The following is a 19,297-nucleotide window of genomic DNA, read 5'->3' as shown; positions in this document are numbered from 1 at the left end:
CCCCCCCCCCCCCCAGTCCCCCAGGTCGGCACTTTCCCAGAAGAAGGCGGGCCAGCTCACCTGCCGCAGGTGTGTGCATGATGCCGCTTGTTTGGTCCCCCGCGGGGCCTGGCAATGACACCTGCGTCTCAAGATGAGGTCTCAGGTCCCGGATTGCCTGGCAGACAAGCCGGGCACTTGTGTCTTGCTGCTTCTCAAATGGACCATTCACCTGCATCTCGGGATTTGCTGGGGATTCGAGGACCGTAGGCTTTGGTCGTCTACTCCGCAGTTGTCTGGAAGCACGCGGCGCTTCCGTAAGAGTGAGGAATGGTTCCAAGCAGTGGATACTGGTGTGGCAGAAAGCAGATTTGATCTCAAGTGAAACACTGTGCCCCGAAACCTCCCAGACCTGAGATGTTTGGGAAACCTCTTGTAAAGCTTAGTGACACTTGTGGCGTGTTTCCTCATTTTTTTTTTCTTTTGAGTCCAGATGGTTAAAATTGCCCAGATACTCAGCTGCCAAATCAGCTGTGTCTGTTCTGCTGGTGAAGGGAATTCTGATGATTGGAATAAGAAGGAAAATGGTCATCCTCAGCTTTTCTGAAAGGCTACTTTTGAGGACTCGTTTTTCTTCACTGCCATTGGCCATATCATAGGTATTAAAGGAAGGATAAGCCTCTCTACTTCGCCTAGTGTGGCTTAGCACTACTGGAGCCTAAGAACTTTGTTCTCCCAGTTTACAACAGAAATTGTAACACTGTTGAACTCTGTAAGAAATGGGCAGGAATCTTAGACTCACACAGAGTCCTTAGGTTTGCTTTGACTACGTGGACCATGTGCTCATCCATGCTGCATTCATTTTTGTTTTAGGTGTGCAGGCGGTTGGGAATTATAGAAGTTGATTATTTTGGACTGCAGTTTACGGGTAGCAAAGGTGAAAGTTTATGGCTAAATCTGAGAAACCGGATCTCCCAGCAGATGGATGGGCTAGCCCCTTACCGGCTTAAACTGAGAGTCAAGTTCTTCGTGGAGCCTCATCTCATCTTACAGGAGCAGACTCGGTAAAGTGATGCTAAAATAAACCAATGTCAAATAAACCTTTGGTTCTCTTAGAAAGAGTCATTGTGCCTTCCCCGAGATGTTCCCTTCACAGGCACATTTGTTGGATAGAGGGTGAATTGGGTGATAACTTAGACGTTTTCTGTGACACAGACCTTTTATTGAGGTGAAGAGGGAGCTATGTAGTTGGCCTGAGGTACATTTTCCAACTCTTCTTGTGGTTTTTCTTGCCTTTATACACAATGAGAGAACAGGGATGAATTCTTACAAACACTTGAGGTTAGTGCTGAGAGAGAGAGAGAGAGAGAGAGAGAGAAAATATGAATGAGAAAGAATGAACCCAATTGACTTTCAGACAGTAGCATCTAATACCCCCAGGTAACCTCTGCCTCAGAGGTTACTATAGGTCATTGTAGACATTCTAACTGAAAACAGGAAACAGTTCCTCTTGGATTACTTAAACTTGGTCAACTTCTTCAACCTAGTGTTAGATTACAATGTATAGTAAAGAGCTTTGTCCTACTTCATGCAGAATTTTTAAAGTTTTGAAGTTTTTTGAAAACTTAGTAAGGCAACTCTTTTAAGGCCAGCGTAACACAACTTTGACCCAGACATGTTACACGTGATTGTTGCGTTTAGATTGTTTACTTCCAGGAAACCACCAGTAGTGGTAGACAGCTGGTGCATGTGGTTTCCTCTCAAACTGAAAATGTTTTCTCCTGTGGACTTGACTGTAATACTTTTCTGAAGGATGAGCCAAACTGGGAACCAGTGTTTCATATTTATTGCTGATATGCAAGAGACCTAAATCTTATAGTGGCATGTCAAAAAAAGAAAGACAACTAATTCTAAATATGGCAAACTTTGGTCTAAGTCCTAATGTTTTTTCATTACCCTTTGGCTTGGAAATTTGCCATGCACATGGAAAATGTGAGTGAGAAAACTCTGAGTAATGATGAATAAACAGTAGACCTTAAGAGTTTTTAACATGTCATATTTTTGTTTGTTTACCCCAAGGACTGATAGAAACATATTTTGAAATACTATTCATTTGCATTTGATATCTCTGTTTTGCCTTGTTATGGAGCTTTAAAGAGTGAGATAAATGTTTAATTTTGTTTCTGAAGTAACTGGTATATTGGAATTCTTAGTGTTCCTAAAAATGTCTTGCAAAATATTCAAGTGCTTGCATGTTTAAGGATGTTTTAGCTGGCTATGTGAATCAGAACGGTTTTGTGTGTGTGTGTGTGTGTGTGTGTGTGTGTGTTTACTTAAAGCTGGGTTGTGAAAACTACATTTCACTTTAGTGTAATAACTATCAAGTAAGAGAAAAAAATATATAAAACACAATATTTTTGCTATTTTCATTGTGTACTTTTATCATGATTTTGTAATCATTTCAGGGCCTCCAGATACAAATCTATTTTGATGACACAGATTTATTTTTTAAATCTGCAGGAGCTTGAAGGAACAAATAGATAATTTAAACAATGACTATAGTTGTACATTATACATTTGTATAATGAATGCTTACAGACTTTAAATTTTACTATAAAATGATCTTTACCTGTGCTTTCTAATATTTGAATTAATAGCTATTATCAAATTATTTTATTCATGCAAGAAATAAACAGTTTGTGAATTAGACTTGGAATCAAATTTCCTATTTTATTGACTCAATTGACTTTGATTCTTGAGATTCATGCCTAATATCCAAAGAATGTACCTACCTAGTTAGACTATGTCATTTTAATTGATTTTCTATCCTTTTGGAATCTTACTGAAAAACTAGAGGCCCGGTGCACAAAATTTATGCAAGGGTAGGGTCTCTAGGCCTAGCCTGCGATCAGGGCCGATTGGGGCCTTCCTTCATTCCATGCCGCCCCCTGGAGGTCAGCGCAGGTCATAGCGAGTGATCGAACTCCAGGTCAAACTCCTGAGGGGACAATTTTCATATTAGGCTTTTATATATATAGATTAGTGTGATCTAGGCTTTTGACTTACTTTTAAACTGTTGGTGGCTCTGACTCAGTTGGTTGGGTATCGTCCTGTGCACTGAAGGGTTGCCAGTTCAATTCTAGGTTGGGATACATACCCAGCTTGTGGGCTCAATGCCCGATCAATGTTTCACTCTTACATTGATGTTTCCCTCTTTCCTTCTCCCTTCCTCTCTCTCTAAAAGTCAATTTTTAAAAATCTTTAGTCTGGCCAGTGTGATTGAACCTCCACCTATGAACCAGGAGATTATGGTTGGATTCCCGGTCAGGGTGCATGCCCAGGTTTTAGGCTCCTTTTTAAATCTTTAAAAAGAATGTTGGTGCATTTTAGTTGTTTTTGTGGGGTTGTCTGAAACACAGAATATTAAGAAAATGCCACATATAGTTTATATAGCATTCTGCCTTAATAACTAAAGTGATTTGTAATTAGCATTTGTACCTTTTAATTAGGACCAGAAGTTGTACTGGGTCCAGTTTAGTTACAATTAGCATTATTTTTATGTGCATCATACTGGAGAACAAAAATACTTATTTCTTCTAATGTTATGTTAGCAAGATAAAGCTGGTTGATAAACTTTTCATTGTTTAATTATTCATTATAAAATATTCATATAAAATGACACAAAAAAATGAAATAGATGTGTTTATGTAGTGAGTAAACTCAGTTTTACCAGTCCAGTTATGAGAGGTGATTGTGTACTGTCTCCAAGTCAAGTCATCAGGGTACACTTAGTGTACTGAAAGTGTCTGGCCTGTTTATTAAGTGGTACTGAAATATCCTGGCTGAGTTGTCCTCAGTGGACAATTAAAGTAGTCTGCTCATAATAGAGCTGGCCTGACTGGGGGCCAGTTAATATATTTGCATTGGATTAGGGAGGCTGCTGTGAGCTTGACAGCCAGGAAAGCCTGTTTGTAATAGGAAGGTACTGGGGTCCAGGCAGAAGCCCTGCATTCTAGGTCCAGCTCTGCCACCAACTACCAGTGTGTGCAGACTTCTAAAACTGAGACAGCTCTTTATCTCAGTTGAAAGCCTGGGACTAGGTTGTCTCTAAAACCTCTTCTAGCAATGGATTTGTTGGTTGGTTGGTTTTTGTTTTGTTTTGTTTTTGCTTCTGCTTCCTCTCTATATATTTTTCCCCAGTACATTTCTCTGAAAACAGAAAAAAACCTATCAAGTGTCTGCTGCAGTTGATACATAGAGTTCATTGGTCTCTGATTTGGCCTAATTTTAGATTTGGTTCTTTACACAGATTAATATGTTTGCTCTTGAATCTGGAAAGTAACCAGAGAGTCTTGTTTAGACTCAGCTGGCACATTTCAGAGATGGAGACAGCAGGTATTTTCAGCAGATGTTTGCCATGCTATGGATTCAAACTAAAAGTGAAACTAATGTATTCTGGAAGTAGGTCTGAAATAATAATCTTTGAAATTCTTGCCTTTCAAAGACCCTTGAGTATTCATAGCAATTCAGACCAGATTTTGTCAACATTGTCAAAACCAGAGATTAGGGCAAGTGATGAGTGACTTGCCCCTGGTTAAATCCATCTGCCTTCAGACAGCAGCTCAGTCACCCCTCCTCAGGAAAACCATCTCCAGGCCTGTTCAGAAAACTAAACTCTCCCAAGACATTGTGTAATTTTCCTTTATAGCATTAAATGAGTGTATAATGCTGCATTTACTGATGTGACAATTTGTTTATTGTCAGCCACTCTAATAACCTAAATTCCATGAAACAGGGAGCTGATCCTCATTGCATCCCCAGAGTCTAGCAGGTGCCTAAATATTTGTTGGATCAATGAATTCAGAACTTGGAAATAAATAAAAATCAGGTTAGCTTATACTGATGATAAATATTTTCTTATAGAAATTAAAATGTTTTGCCAGTTTGCTTCTATAAACTGAAAAGTTTGAGACTAAAAGAAATCTCACCATTAAAACATGTTTGTAGTGATTATTCTCTGTTAAGAATTTGCTGTGTTTAGCATTCTTTTGCTTCCTTCACCCCCTTCACCTCACCCTAGAGGCCATTTGTTTATTTTCTCTGGGTGGTATTTTTTTTATGCCCAAATATAAAATATGCTCCAGGAAAGTACAAATAGTAAAACAGACTTGTGTGATATTGCCAAAGAAAGTATGAATTTGAATTCTAACTTCTCTGTTTTCCTTTTTGCTCAGAATACAGGAAGTTCGTTATTATATGTTTATTTTAGCCACAGATCTCCCATCTGGGCACCTTCAGTCAGTCTCTTTATGAATTTCTGATACTTATATATTTATATGAAATCTCCCAAAAACATTGAGGAATCAGTGTTTATGTAATCCAACTGAACTTTTAATCTTGACCATATAATTTGTAAATAAAATTTGAAGGTCTAGATGGCACTTAGCGTCAGACTCAGGGTGCCCAGAGGTGCATAGCTCCAGGGGCACCAGGTGTATTTATCTTTAGTTGTATCCTACTGCAGCCTGATGCCAGACTTCTCCGGGACCTGCCAGCACTCCCCACTAATTGTTACAGAGATTGTAGTTAACACTGTTAGCTACAGGAGTGCCTGGGTTGTTGTTTGTCAAGGACAGATATCTATGGTGAGTAATCATATTCTTTAGAAATGCAGATTTTATGCTTCCAAGTAATAGTATTCTTCTGGTGTGGGTTGTGATCACTTTTGAAGTTGGGAATGTCTTCCACCACCAGCACCATCCCTCCACCTCCATATCTTTTAACTTCTTGGACATCAAGGAGGAGCAAATTTATTAGTGATTCCCATTTTGCATTTTGGGTTTTGAGAAGGATTTCCTTAAGCCTGAATGGAGACCTGACTTAGTAATTATTTGGCTGTGACAGGTTTCTCAATTGCAAGCCTTCCATGAAGTGTAGGTTAGATGGTTCATTTTAGGTATAGCTAGCTATTCATTTGAATTCTGAACCTAGACCCTAAGGGATTTTCGCTAGTATTTTTTTCCTCAGTCTTCTTTATGAAAATTTTCAAGCATACAGATAAGTTGAAGATCTTACCAGTGAACACCCAATACTCTAAATTTTACTATCAACTGCCATTGCTCTACTTGCCTTACCACGTTTTTATCCATTTATTGATCCCTCTACCTTCTATCACTCTTTCTGGTGCTTTTCAAAATAAATTGGGTGTAAGTACACTTCCCCCTAAATATTTCAGTATGCATACCATTAACCAGACCTCAATATTTGCCTACAATTCTTTTTTTTCTTTTGATATAAAATTTACATATGATGAAATGTATAAATTCTAATTACACCATTTAATGGGTGTTTGACAAATGGATGTGCCTGTTTAATCCAAACCCTTATCAAGATTTAGAATATTACCATCACTCCAGAAAGTTTCCTCATGCCCTTCTGCAGTCAGTTCCCACCCTCTTTACCCTCCCCCACCCACCTGGCTGTACAACCAAGGTGGTATGTTTTTCTAGCATAGATTCATTATGCCTGTTCTGCTTCATGTGTGGAATCATGCAGTGCGCACACTTTTGTGTCTGCCTTTTTGTTACATCATAAATTTATGCGATCTATCACATTGTGTGTGTGTGTGTGTGTGTGTGTGTGTGTGTATACATACACATACATACACACACAGTGGTTTGTTCCTGTTTATTTCTGGATAGTATTCCATGGTATGAATGTACTATTGTTTGTTTATGCTCCTCTTGATGAAGACTTGTTTTCTGGCTCTTATGAATAAAGCTGCTATAAACATCCAAGTACAAGTCTTTTGGGTAGACATGTGTTTTCATTGGACTAAATACCTAAGACTGAAATAGCTGTATCATAGAGGAGGCAGACGCTTAGTTATATAAGTGACTGCCAGACCTCTTCCCAAAACCCTGTATGTACCATTCTGCACTTCCATTGAGAATGTATGAGAGTCCAGTGCCTCCACATCCCTCCCAGCCTTCAGTGTCAATTTGTATGTTTCTCTCAGTAGTAAACACTTTTTTGTGTGCTTATTGGCCTTTTGTACATCTTCTTTTGTGAATTATCTATGTTTTAGTTACTTAAATTTTGAGTTTAATATTGCAGAGATATAGTTATGTTATATTTGTGTCACAAAAAGCTCTTTAAAATGATGTAACTGGAAAGATGCCTGGAGGGCAGTAATTGAAGTCATTTACCCATTTTTGAGTTGTTGCCTTATTTATTATTTTTGTAAATATATTTTTATTGATTTCAGAGAGGAAGGGAGAGATAGAAACATCAGTGATGAGACAGAATAATTGATTGGCTGCCGCCTACACACCCCAGACTGGGGATCGAGCCCACAACCCAGGCATGTGCCCTGACCAGGAATCTAACTTTGACCTCCTGGTTCATAGGTGGACGCTCAACCACTGAGCTATGCTGGCTGGGCGCCTTTATTTTTGAGCTTTGCAAATTCTTTACATATACCAGATGCTTGTCAGATATGTGTTTTGTAAATACTATATTTTCTTTTATTGTTGCCTTTTGATGAGTAGAGGTTTTCATTTTGGCAAAGTCTAATTTATCCATTTTTTTCTTTTATAATTTTTGCTGATGATCATGAGAAACCTTTGCCTACCCCATGTCATGAAGATACTCTCTGCTGTTTAATTTTTAAAGCATTATGGTTATTGCTTTTATGTTTAGGCCTATGATCCTTCTTGAAATGATTTTTGTTTCCCTAGAATTTAAGATACAAAACAAAAAGCTCTTACAGCAGTTCTGTTTTGATTTGATGGTTTTAAAGTATAAGTTGGCAGTCTTTGGTTTAAAATAAACTGATGGTGGTTAAGTGACTCATTGGACTGAGGCAGGCATACTGGTGATCTCAGTGGGGGTCTAACTAGGTGAGGGACAAACCAACCATTAATAACAGATGGCCAGGGTCAGTCAGGTCTTTGGAGGCAAATTATTGGCACTAGAGGGTTTTTAAAAATAGCTAGTTAGCCATTTGAAGGATGTTTTAGGTTAGTACTTAAATTTTGAGTTTAATATTACAGAGATATAGTTATGTTATATTTGTGTCACAAAAAGCTCTTTAAAATGATGTAACTGGAAAGATGCCTGGAGGGCAGTAATTGAGAGTAGCCATCCGTGATGAACAGATAGACGACTCCCGACAGGTTTGCAGAAAGTTCTACTTTGATTTTTAGGTGATTTCCTTATAAGTCAAGCCAGTGTTTAGAGGAAGATTCTCTGGTTACAATTCATAAAAGATAAATGCCTTCATTCCTTAAAGCTACGGAAATAAATTAATTTTTAGAACAGAGGAAATTTGAAGTACTTTGAAACAAAAATATATATCAAGAATATGTGATTCTTTTATCTAATTAAAATTTGGTATATCCTTATATTCGCTTCATTTTTAAATCTTCCATCATGCTACAGTAAGTAGGATTTCATTTGTACCCATGATGCAGAGATATGAGTTTTCCAGGATGTTTCACTTTGGCCCCCAAAATGTGATCCATGTATTGAAAATATCCATTTTCTTAGTAACTGGGTAAAACTTGAAGAATCATGTATTTTAAGATGTAACCAGGGAATGTTTAGAAAATACACTTTGAGTTTATGTCTATGGGACATATTCATAGACCTTTGCTAAGACAAACAAGAGTTTTTTCCAAAAGCTTTCATTCTGTTTGTGATTCTAGGATGTAGCCTAAATTAAATTAGATATGTTAACCACTTTTGATCTTTAGGTAAAAAAGTAAAAATAATTCACTGCAGGATGGCTTCTTTGACCACATATGCTTGTTATTGATATTATTGGTAACCTTTCACACAATACAGAAAAACAGAGGGGGGAAATCCATGAGCCAGACAGTTACAGGCCCGATGGTTCGAGATAAAATAATAGGAGAACCGGCCCTAACTATTGAGCCATCACTGGGTTCGTTATTGGCAACGTGTCTCCGTGCTCTGCCATCCTCCCTCTTGGAAAGAGCACATTAAATAGTCTGCTGATGGCTTGTCACAGCTGGTGACCTTTGCTGTCACTGCTCCATTGTGCGGTTCTCCTGGACAGCATAAGGTGGTCACCAAAAGCCAGAATGTGTTCCTTCACACTAAAAGGCTGTAAGTTTCATCTAAAGAGGAACAGTCAGACTTGTTCACCCTGTAACCCCAGCGTAGGGCTTGGCACAGAGGGAATGCACAGCAAATATTTGTTGACTTGAAATGAAAGGTTGCTTTGTAGCCATGAAACTGAAAAAATGCAGGCAGGGCCCTGTCAGAAAGTTATGTCAACAGTAAGGAGAGTTCTGCCTACAGGGTAATGACTGCAGTCCAGCCTAGAATGTGGAGTATGTAGAAAAGGCCACTTGTCCTGCCCCCTTTTTTAATTCTGACCCACACGCCAGGAAAGGACCAGCATTACTCTCGGGCTGCTGCCCACCTGTTAATATTGTGTGCCTGCTGCTTCGCCTTTGGTCTTGGCAGCTGTCTCTTCAGAAGTAGGCATGCATAGTTTGGAAAAAGAAATTGGACTGATTTTGAAACTCTTTCAAGCTATACTTTTTAATAAAGCAGACATGAGTCTCTGACTTGATACTTGGTAAATACCTTAAAAGACACTTTCACATAAGCGGTAATTAAGTTGAAAGAGTTAGCTTGTGGTGATACCCTCACAACCTTTCAGCACATCATTCCTTCTTTCATATAAGCATATATTCAGGTCTCATTTCCTACTAACATGCTCCCTGATGAATACAGAGACAGAGGTGCATGAGCCAAGGTGAAGTTTACTGAACGTCGTCTAAAAGGCCTTCAGAGGGCTGACGTCGTGTTGTGACACTGACGTTTATGGGGATGCGAGGCCTCAGTCCTCAGAGAGCTGTTTTAAAGCAAGTTATTTTTGTGGTTATTTCTTTGCCCCAGTAGGGAACCCCCCTCAGTTTAGCAGTATGTCAGAAATACTTTAAAGACTAGCAGATGTTTGGGTTAATAAAAACCACACTTATCTTCTTTCGTTGCTATTATGCATTCTTACTGTGATTTCTTCATAGGGACTTTGAATAAAGGAAAAAGACTGTAGTATTTGGCAGAGTCTGATCATTTTAAACATTTCTCTGTCATTATAGAAGGCATGGAACATTAAATTTAAACCGTTCTTAAAGGGAGATTAATGGCTCTTGTCAACCTGACAAGACTCTCAGAAGAGTTCCTCCTTATATTCCTAGTCGCACTTTCTTCCTCCTCTTCTCGCATAGCTCATGTTGCCCCCTCTACCTGGAACATCAGACACAGGCTAGTATATGAATAAACGCAGTGTTGAGGGCAGGAATGGGGTATCCAGCTGAGGTGGGAGCTGATCTTCTGAGCTCTGTTCAGAACAGTGTTCAGAGCTTTGCCAGTGGTCATTACTCCTAGTTTGAGAGGCTATATAACAAGTCATCAAAGGGAGGTTATACCTACACATTGCCAGAGACCAATTTTATAACCTAGGCCAATCTGTCTGTGGACATTCGTATGCTCTCTCGAGAATCTTGGGCAATGTGGATTAGCAGGCAACAATACCTGAAGTTTCCCACGAGTTTCTGAGTATGGCAGACCTTTTAGTAAATGTAGAAGGTACTATTGTATAGAATTAGGACAGGTCAAATGGGATGAAACTTAGGTGGGAATGAATGTAAACTAATTATAGACTATATGCAGTTTTTTTAAATTATTAAATCTTTATTGTTCAGATTATTACAGTTGTTTCTCTTTTTTCCCCCCATAGCTCCCCTCTACCCGGTTCCCACCCCACCCTCTGCCCTTACCCTCCCACTGTCCTCATCCATAGGTGTACGATTTTTGTCCAGTCTTTTCCTGCACCCCCCACTTCCCCACCCCCTGAGAATTGTCAGTCCACTCCCTTTCTATGCCCCTGATTCTATTATATTCACCAGTTTATTCTGTTCATCAGATTTTTTATTCACTTGATTTTTAGATTCACTTGTTGATAGATAAGTATTTGTTGTTCATAATTTTTTATCTTTGCCTTTTTCTTCTTCTTCCTCTTCTTAAAGAATATCTTTCAGCATTTCATATAATCCTGGTTTGGTGGTGATGAACTCCTTTAGCTTTTCCTTATCTGTGAAGCTCTTTATCTGACCTTCAATTCTGAATGATAGCTTTGCTGGATAAAGTAATCTTGGTTGTAGGTTTTTGCTATTCATCACTTTGAATATTTCTTGCCACTCCTTTCTGGCCTGCATAGTTTCTGTTGAGAAATCAGCTGACAATCGTATGGGTACTCCCTTGTAGGTAACTAACTGTTTTTCTCTTGCTGCTTTTAAGATTCTCTCTTTGTCTTTTGCTCTTGGCATTTTAATTATGATGTGTCTTGGTGTGGTCCTCTTTGGATTCCTTTTGTTTGGGGATCTCTGGGCTTCCTGGACTTGGAAGTCTATTTCTTTCACCAGGTAGGGGAAGTTTTCTGTCATTATTTCTTCAAATAGGTTTTCAATATCTTGCTCTCTCTCTTCTTCTGGCACCCCCATAATTCGGATGTTGGTACACTTGAAGTTGTCCCAGAGGCTCCTTACACTATCTTCATATTTTTGGATTCTTTTTTCTTTTTGCTTTTCTGGTTGGGTGTTTTTTGCTTCTTCGTATTTCAAATCTTTGACTTGATTCTTGTGATCCTCTAGTCTGCTTTTGGATCTCTGTATATTATTCTTTATTTCAGTCAGTGTATGCTTAATTTCTAGTTGGTCCTTTTTCGTATCCTCCAGGGTCTCACTAAATTTATTGGCAGTTTCTAGAAAATTCTTGAATAACCTTATAACCATGGTTTTGAACTCTATATCCATTAGTTTGCTTTCCTCCATTTCTGTCATTTGTGACCTGTTTCTTTGTCTCCGCTTTTTGGCTGCTTCCCTATGTTGATAGAGTGGCTTTCTGTGCTAGGTGTCCCATAGGGCCCAGTGGCTCAGCCTCCCCAATTACCTGAGGTGGACACTCTTGGTGCACCCCTTTGTGGGCTTTGTGCACAGTCTTGTTGTAGTTAAGCCTTGATTGTTGTAGGTATCACTGGGAAGAATTGATCTCCAGGCCAATTGGCTGTGAGAATCAGCTGTGTCTACGGTGGGAGAATTTCTGTGCTGGAGACATCCTTATTGGGCAGGACTTGCTTCAGTGGGGCTTTGGTGCTCACTGAGTCTGCCCCCTGAGTGTGTTCCTTATGAATCTGAGGAGTTGTAATCTGGATGGTCCCACTCTGACCACTGGGTACACTGGCTATTGGATCTAAGGAGGTGCTAATTAAGCCTCTTCCTGAGGTTACCCAGCAGGAGCTACGAAGAGATATGCAGATTCCCCTTCCTTTTTTGGGGGTTTGGTGGTGCCCAGATGAGGCCCAGCTGTGAAGCAATGCAAGCTGCTGTGGGCCTTGGCCTTCTTTGGATGTTCTGGGTCTCTCTGACCCAGCTGCAGTTTGTTAAGTAATTTTAGATTACAAAGGGCCAGGCCATTCATATGCAAAAGCCTCTGCGCACAGCTTGGGTGGGGCGGGGTCTCAGGGAATCAACAGGGCAGAGCAAACAGCTATTGGCTGATCCTCAGCCCTGCCTTAAGAGGCCCCGGGTCTCAGTGTCCCGCAGTAATCGCTGCAAGCACCTCTGAGAGAAAGCCGCCACCCAATGCCAGACAGTCCAGTTTCCCCCCTGTATGAGTCTGGGTCCCCAGAGACTCGCCTGGAACTGGAGTTCAGAGCAGTGGGGAGCTTGTGTCTCCCTCCCGATTGAAAAAGACAACCGCGTCCTCAGTTGCCAGCCCTTTCCATGCACGCCTCTGTACCTCTGCACTTTACTTCTGCACCTCCTCTGAGTCTCAGTGTGCTTTTCTCTTTCCTTCTAGTTGTAGAATTTCCACTCAGCCAGCCTTCCTGTGGTTCTGGATGATGTCTGTTTTGTCTTTTAGTTGTAGTTTTGAAGTGGTTGTGCGAGGCAGCAATTTCAGGTGTTTACCTATGCCACCATCTTGGTTTCTCCTATATGCAGTTTTACTTGCACTTATGGAGCTCTCTGATATTAGAGGCACTTAAGAAGTTAGAATATGTCAAATACCATAATAGAGGGAAAATAGTTTGCGAGTGATATAGATGAAAGGGTAGCTAAATGAGGGGAAAGAAAGAATGGCCTACAAGACAGAGGGAGCAGCAAGACCAGCCATAGGGGCAGGAACATGTTGGGTTTCCCAGGGAGAGGAAATGTCTCTTTCCCTGGGCAGAGTGGCTGGAGGGAATGACTGGAGAAATGGGTAGGAAGGTGGGGTGGGAGGGTGGAGAAGCCTGGGTCCATGCTGACAGGGTGCTTTTCCGGAAACAGTGGGACCCCTGGCAGAATTCTGAGCAGAGAAATGGCAAGTACATATCAGAGCAAGCAGCTTGGAAAGTGGATCAGCTCACAGTCTAGAAGCGAGATCCGCTTAGAGCAGTGGTTCGCAACCTGTGGGTCGCGACCCCTTTGGTGGTCGAACGACCCTTTCACAGGAGTCGCCTAAGACCATCCTGCATATCAGATATTTACATTACGATTCATAACAGTAGCAACGTTACAGTTATGAAGTAGCAATGAAAATAATTTTATGGTTGGGTCACAACATGAGGAACTGTATTTAAAGGGCCAGAAGGTTGAGAACCACTGGCTTAGAGGATGTGTAAAGTCTTTGAAGGTGTAAAGGTGCAAGTAGGGCAGGGGAGGTAAAAGTAGGAGGAATAGAGCTGGATTTAAAGAGTTTTCAGAAATAGCAAGTAGGTGGAAATAAGATTAATAGTCAAAAGTGAGTTTATTGGGAAAAATAGCAAATCAGACTATGGCTTCCACTGGGAGAAAAAGCAGACTTGGGAAGGGAGACGGTGAGTTTGGTTTGAATGAGCTAAAATTGGGAGACTGGGAAGCATCCCAGTGGAGAAATCTATAGGCACCTGGACATTTCAATCTGATTCCTAGGAGAGAAGTTTAGGCTAAAAGTAGAGATGTGGGGGTCATTTCAATAAAGGTGAGGATCTTAAGATACCGATTCCATATCAAGATAAAGTTTTTTCGTATTATAGTAATTTCTTTTTAAAAACTATAATGCAGAAACTTGAGGTGTAATAGTCTTTAGACTTATTTTACATGGATACTCATGATGAAAAAAGTTTTTCAATGTAAGCATTTTAAGGGTGGCTTTTTAAATTGCTGTTTTCCATACTTAAAAGGGGTTGTGAAAATGCTAAGCAGGTTGAGTTTGATATGAAGTTCCCAGCATAACCTCATTCTTGCATTGCTTCGTAGGCATATCTTTTTCTTACACATCAAGGAGGCTCTCCTGGCCGGCCATCTCCAATGCTCTTCAGAGCAGGCAGTGGAGCTCAGCGCCCTCCTGGCCCAGACCAAGTTTGGAGACTATAACCAGAACACCGCCAAGTACAGCTACGAGGAGCTGTGTGCCAAGGAGCTCTCCAGTGCAGCCTTGAACAGGTGAGCCTGCATGCAGTTAAGGCTGGTGTTTATGCCCGTAGACCTAGGAAATGTATACACATTTCCAGAGGAAAAGGAACCTATGGTATGTATAGATAATTTGTGAGGTTAAAGACTAGACAGCTGTCCAATTTAACCAGTTATTTTCAAAAGATTCTTAGCCTTTTGTTTAAGAAACCTATAAACACAGCACATAATTCACACAAATAAATGCCCTTATATAAAATGCTATATAACAGGAGTTTAAAAAAATCTCTGACCTTTTAAGATTGCAAGTTTTCTAAAATCAAAAGCCTGTCCTATATGCTGGAATCCTCTTCATCCCAGTGAGGATTAAACCAGGAGGCCTAACACAGGTGTCTTAGTTATTCCTCAGTAACAAGTTACCCCAAAACTTAGTAGCTTAAAACAACAACCATCCCCCAGTTCTGTGGGTCAGGAATCTGGTCCTGGATGGCTGGGTTCTCAGGCTCAGGATCCCTCATGAGGCTGCTGTTACACTGTTGGCGGAGGAGGGCGGGATCCGCTTCCAGGCTGACTCGGGTGGCTTGTCAGCAGGCCTTGTTCCTTGCCACATGGGCCTCTTCACGGAGCCTCTTCATTATGTGGTAGCTGGCTTCATGCAGGACAAGCAACCCAAGCTAGAGCAAGAGAGAACACCAAGATGGACGTCAGTATTCTTAAGACATAACTAGAGGCCCAGTGCACGACATTTGTGTGGGGGGTGAGGGGGTGTTCCCCCACAGTCCGGGACCCCTCAAGGGATGTCCGCCAGGCAGACATCCCCCAAGGGGTCCTTAGTGCTGCCTCGGAGGTGGGAGAGGCTCCTGACACTGCGCTCGCCAGCTGTGAGCCTGCTTCTGGCTGAGTGGCGCTCCCCCTGTGGGAGCGCACTGACCACCAGGGGGCAGATCCTGTGTTGAGCGTCTTCCCCCTGGTGGTCAGTGTGTGTCATAGCAACTAGTCATTCTGCCGTTTGGTCGATTTGCATATTAGGGTTTTATTATATAGGCTTTCAGAAGTGAGTGGCTTCCCATCACTGCCATATTCTGCTTATTAGAGGCAAGTCATCGATTTAGCCACCACTAAGGGGGATGACATTTCCAAGGGGGAGAGCACCCATAGGTGGGGATCTTTAAGGACTAGATTAGAGGGTGTCCACCACAGTAGATCAAATAAATCCTGTCTTTTTTCAGTTGCAAACATCTAATCCATCCCTTATAATGCTATGTTTTAGTGAAATTTACAAAGTAAATGTAGACAAATGCATAAGAAGTTCTTACATAGAAATTGCTTACATGTATTTTTGGAGATTTTCATAATTCTTCCAATTCACCCTCATCCAGCATCCCCAGTAGTCTTTCTACTGAATATTTAATAGCCAAGATCTTGACTAGTGTCTTGGAAGTATTTTACAGTAAGTTGGCTAAATAAAAGAAACAGCAATAATATATAGCTTTAAGTTACTGTGATTCACAAATGACAGTGTCAGTAGAATTCACTAATGAAAATGATAGACTTTTCTCTAAAGGCTGCATAAGTTAATCTCTCTATGTACCTCTCTGCCTTTTGGTGGCCTGCAGCATTGTTGCAAAGCATAAGGAGCTGGAGGGGACCAGCCAGGCCTCGGCTGAATACCAGGTCTTGCAGATCGTGTCGACGATGGAAAACTACGGCATCGAATGGCACTCTGTGAGGGACAGCGAAGGGCAGAAGCTCCTCATTGGGGTTGGACCTGAAGGAATCTCAATTTGTAAAGACGACTTTACCCCAATTAATAGGTAATCCAAGTCTTGAATTATTTAGACCTACATATATGTATACATTCATAGCTCTGACCATGAAAATAGAAAATGGAGTGGGATTTACTGGACAGTCATCCTTTAGGAACAGAAGTGTTTTATTTTGCTACAAGCATTCATTTTATTCAGGCTTTGATAACTAATTATTTTTTTAAAATACTAACTCAAGTGTATTGATGTGACAGGCTGAATATTTTTTTCAAATAAGGCGCTCACTGCTATAAAAATCTCATTTTCATCTATACCAGTGGTTCTCAACCTTGGCTGCACATTAGAATCACCTGGGAATCTTTTTAAAATCATGATTTCTGGGCCTCATCCTCCAGAAATTCTGTTTCATTGTTATGGGGTGGGGCCACAACATTAGTGAAAAAAACAACACCAAAAAAACAAATTTGCTCCACCACTTCTCTCCACTGACCCACAGTTGCCTTCCTAACTAGGAACCGGGTACTTGAATGAGCACCTGATCTGTCACTGGGGCATGAGCACAGAATCCTGTGAAGGTGCACGCGATGACAAATCTCTCCTCCTGGGCTCGCTCACTCTTCTCTTCCTGTCTCCCAGGATAGCGTACCCTGTGGTGCAGATGGCCACCCAGTCGGGAAAGAATGTGTACTTGACGGTCACCAAGGAGTCTGGGAACAGCATCGTGCTCTTGTTTAAGATGATCAGCACCAGGGCTGCCAGCGGGCTCTACCGAGCAATCACGGAGACGCATGCTTTCTACAGGCACGTACCGCAGTTAACCTCAGCTAACGTCCATGCTCAGCTCTAAGGTTTGCAGGTGGCAGTGAGGCTCCCTCAGTTTCTGGTGGTGGTGTGTCAGTAACCATGTACCAAATTTAAGAAATCAGCTGCTTTAGAACACTTCACTTCTCCTGTGGCAGAGGAGACCTTAGCAACGTCGTCCAGCTTTTCCCACAGAAAGGGCATGTGTATCACTACAGACTCCCTTCCCCAGCTCACCTCTTCCTGCCTCCTCCCAGTACCTCCTCACAGCACTTTCCTCCCTCCACCCCCTCCCTTCCCACCCCCACCCTCACCCCACTCTCGTGGTGCTGCCTTTAGCCCTTTCCCAGCAGGATGACCTGAGTCCTCTCCTTTCTGGCAGAGCTGTGCTCCTGAATCCTCACTACATTATAAGGATTTTTAATAACAATTTTGAAACCCTCATTTCAGAGGGTGATTAAAGTAGAGTTTCACACAAACATTTGGAAAATTAGAGCTAAGAAATTTAATTGGCAGGCACCCTGAACTTTTTTTATGCTAAAATAGACATGCAAATTGTGGAACAGGATGGAAAATTTGTAGGAATTTTTAACATAAAACCAATACTTCAAAGAAAAATGTCCTTTTCCTTGCCACAAGCTGCTTTGTCTATCGCTCATGTCCTTGCAGGGGGAGGGGACATTCGCTGTCCCTGACGTTTATGGCTGCTTTATCCTTAACACTCATGAAACTGGAAGTATATACTTTCAAGCATGCAAGTAGGAATGTTGATTGTCTGCTGACACGATTATTCTGAGTCACAGCAATGTCTGATGGTCTGAATCTCAGGAATGGCAGGCTTGTCTGTGCTAAAGTGGCTGTTCAATCTCCCCGCAGGTGTGACACAGTGACCAGTGCCGTCATGATGCAGTACAGTCGAGACTTGAAGGGCCACTTGGCATCTCTGTTTCTGAATGAGAACATTAACCTCGGCAAGAAGTACGTCTTCGACATTAAAAGAACATCGAAGGAGGTGTATGACCACGCCAGGAGGGCTCTGTACAATGCCGGCGTGGTGGACCTGGTCCCCAGAAGCGAGCACAGCCCTCCCAGCTCGCCCCTGAAGGCCTCGGAGAGCAGCATGAACTGCAGCAGCTGCGAGGGCCTCAGCTGCCAGCAGACCCGGGTGCTGCAGGAGAAGCTGCGCAAGCTGAAGGAGGCCATGCTGTGCATGCTGTGCTGTGAGGAGGAGATCAACTCCGCTTTCTGCCCCTGCGGCCACACTGTGTGCTGTGAGGGCTGCGCAGCCCAGCTCCAGGTGAGGGGTCCGTCGGCCTGCTCTCCCCACAGCCTCACTCATCCCTCCAGTTCATAGTGAGCCACTGCTACCTGCCAGGTGCTGGCTGGGCGATATACAAAACGGGAATGTCCACCTGCACCTGGAAGGGGCTTTGTGTTCGGGGACTTGAAAGGCATTGCCCTTTTGAAACATTTTGGATTAGGGTACTATTTTCAACCGTGTAATTAAGCCCTAGACTCTTTAAGTGCGGGAAGCAAAGCTCAGATTCACAAGGTGCTGCATCTAGCTGGTGCTGAGCTGAGGGCTGGTCCAGGGCTTCCCCTTCTGTGTCACGCTGCCTCCCATTTGCTGACACTTGAGAGGATGGTCTTTACTTAAAATATTTGAGGAATAGTCAATTCTCAATTATCCATGGGTAGTTTACTTTGTGATTATTTATAACTGATTTATTCTTATTACTGCATTTGCCTCTAGGGACCCCTTGGAGTGGCTCTTACTTAGCAAGTCAAACTAATTTTAGTATTAATACAAAAAATAAAAGCAACTCATATATAGTATTTTTTTTCCTTTCTTGTACCTTACATTTCCTCTTAGGATAATTTCTTTTAATTTTTTTCATTTCTCAGAACTGGTTGCTAAATTTCACTATGGTTTTATGTAAAACTAGTCCTAAATAACAGCTAGTCCTTCAAAAAGTGCTCATTTCAGAGCTGTTTTGAGAGCTACCTGAGCCAACAGAATGCCTGTGTCCTTGAGTAGATAGTGCTACTGTGACAAATTATTTCCCCGGGAGTGGTCCTGGATTTGTCTTTTTCTGCCCATGCGCCTAAGGCTCCCTTTCTGGCCTAGGAGGGGCCGTGCTTACTGAGAAGCCTGGGACTGGGAGCAGAGCCACACTCGCTGGCCAGGTGGCATCAAGCCAGTGATTCTGGCCTGTGTCAGCCAGCCGAGCCAGCACACAGTCTCTGGAAGAAACTCCTGCATCACTGCTGGCGGGGGGC

At 41.8% G+C, this 19,297-nt stretch overlaps 1 protein-coding gene and 1 long non-coding RNA gene across 2 annotated transcripts in view; one reads left to right on the top strand and one right to left on the bottom strand.

Annotated features, from left to right (window-relative positions):
- The window catches only part of LOC111826675, a 1,778-nt gene extending 1,487 nt beyond the window's left edge, over window positions 1-291 (bottom strand). Inside the window, exon 1 of the long non-coding RNA XR_002830033.1 lies at window positions 61-291. This is a non-coding gene — a long non-coding RNA (uncharacterized LOC111826675). The remainder of the gene's footprint in view (window positions 1-60) is intronic.
- Window positions 1-19,297, top strand: part of MYLIP (myosin regulatory light chain interacting protein) — a 21,905-nt gene that overhangs the window by 646 nt on the left and 1,962 nt on the right. Inside the window, 5 exon segments of the mRNA XM_006091758.3 lie at window positions 851-1,043; window positions 14,298-14,483; window positions 16,067-16,264; window positions 16,853-17,017; window positions 17,894-18,314. Of these exon segments, the coding sequence (XP_006091820.1) occupies window positions 851-1,043; window positions 14,298-14,483; window positions 16,067-16,264; window positions 16,853-17,017; window positions 17,894-18,314 (1,163 nt within the window).

Source organism: Myotis lucifugus, unplaced genomic scaffold (assembly GCF_000147115.1).
Source record: "Myotis lucifugus unplaced genomic scaffold, Myoluc2.0 scaffold_95, whole genome shotgun sequence".
Lineage (NCBI taxonomy): Eukaryota > Metazoa > Chordata > Mammalia > Chiroptera > Vespertilionidae > Myotis > Myotis lucifugus.
Note: the sequence above shows the minus strand (reverse complement) of the source record. Positions and strands in the feature narration are given on the sequence as shown.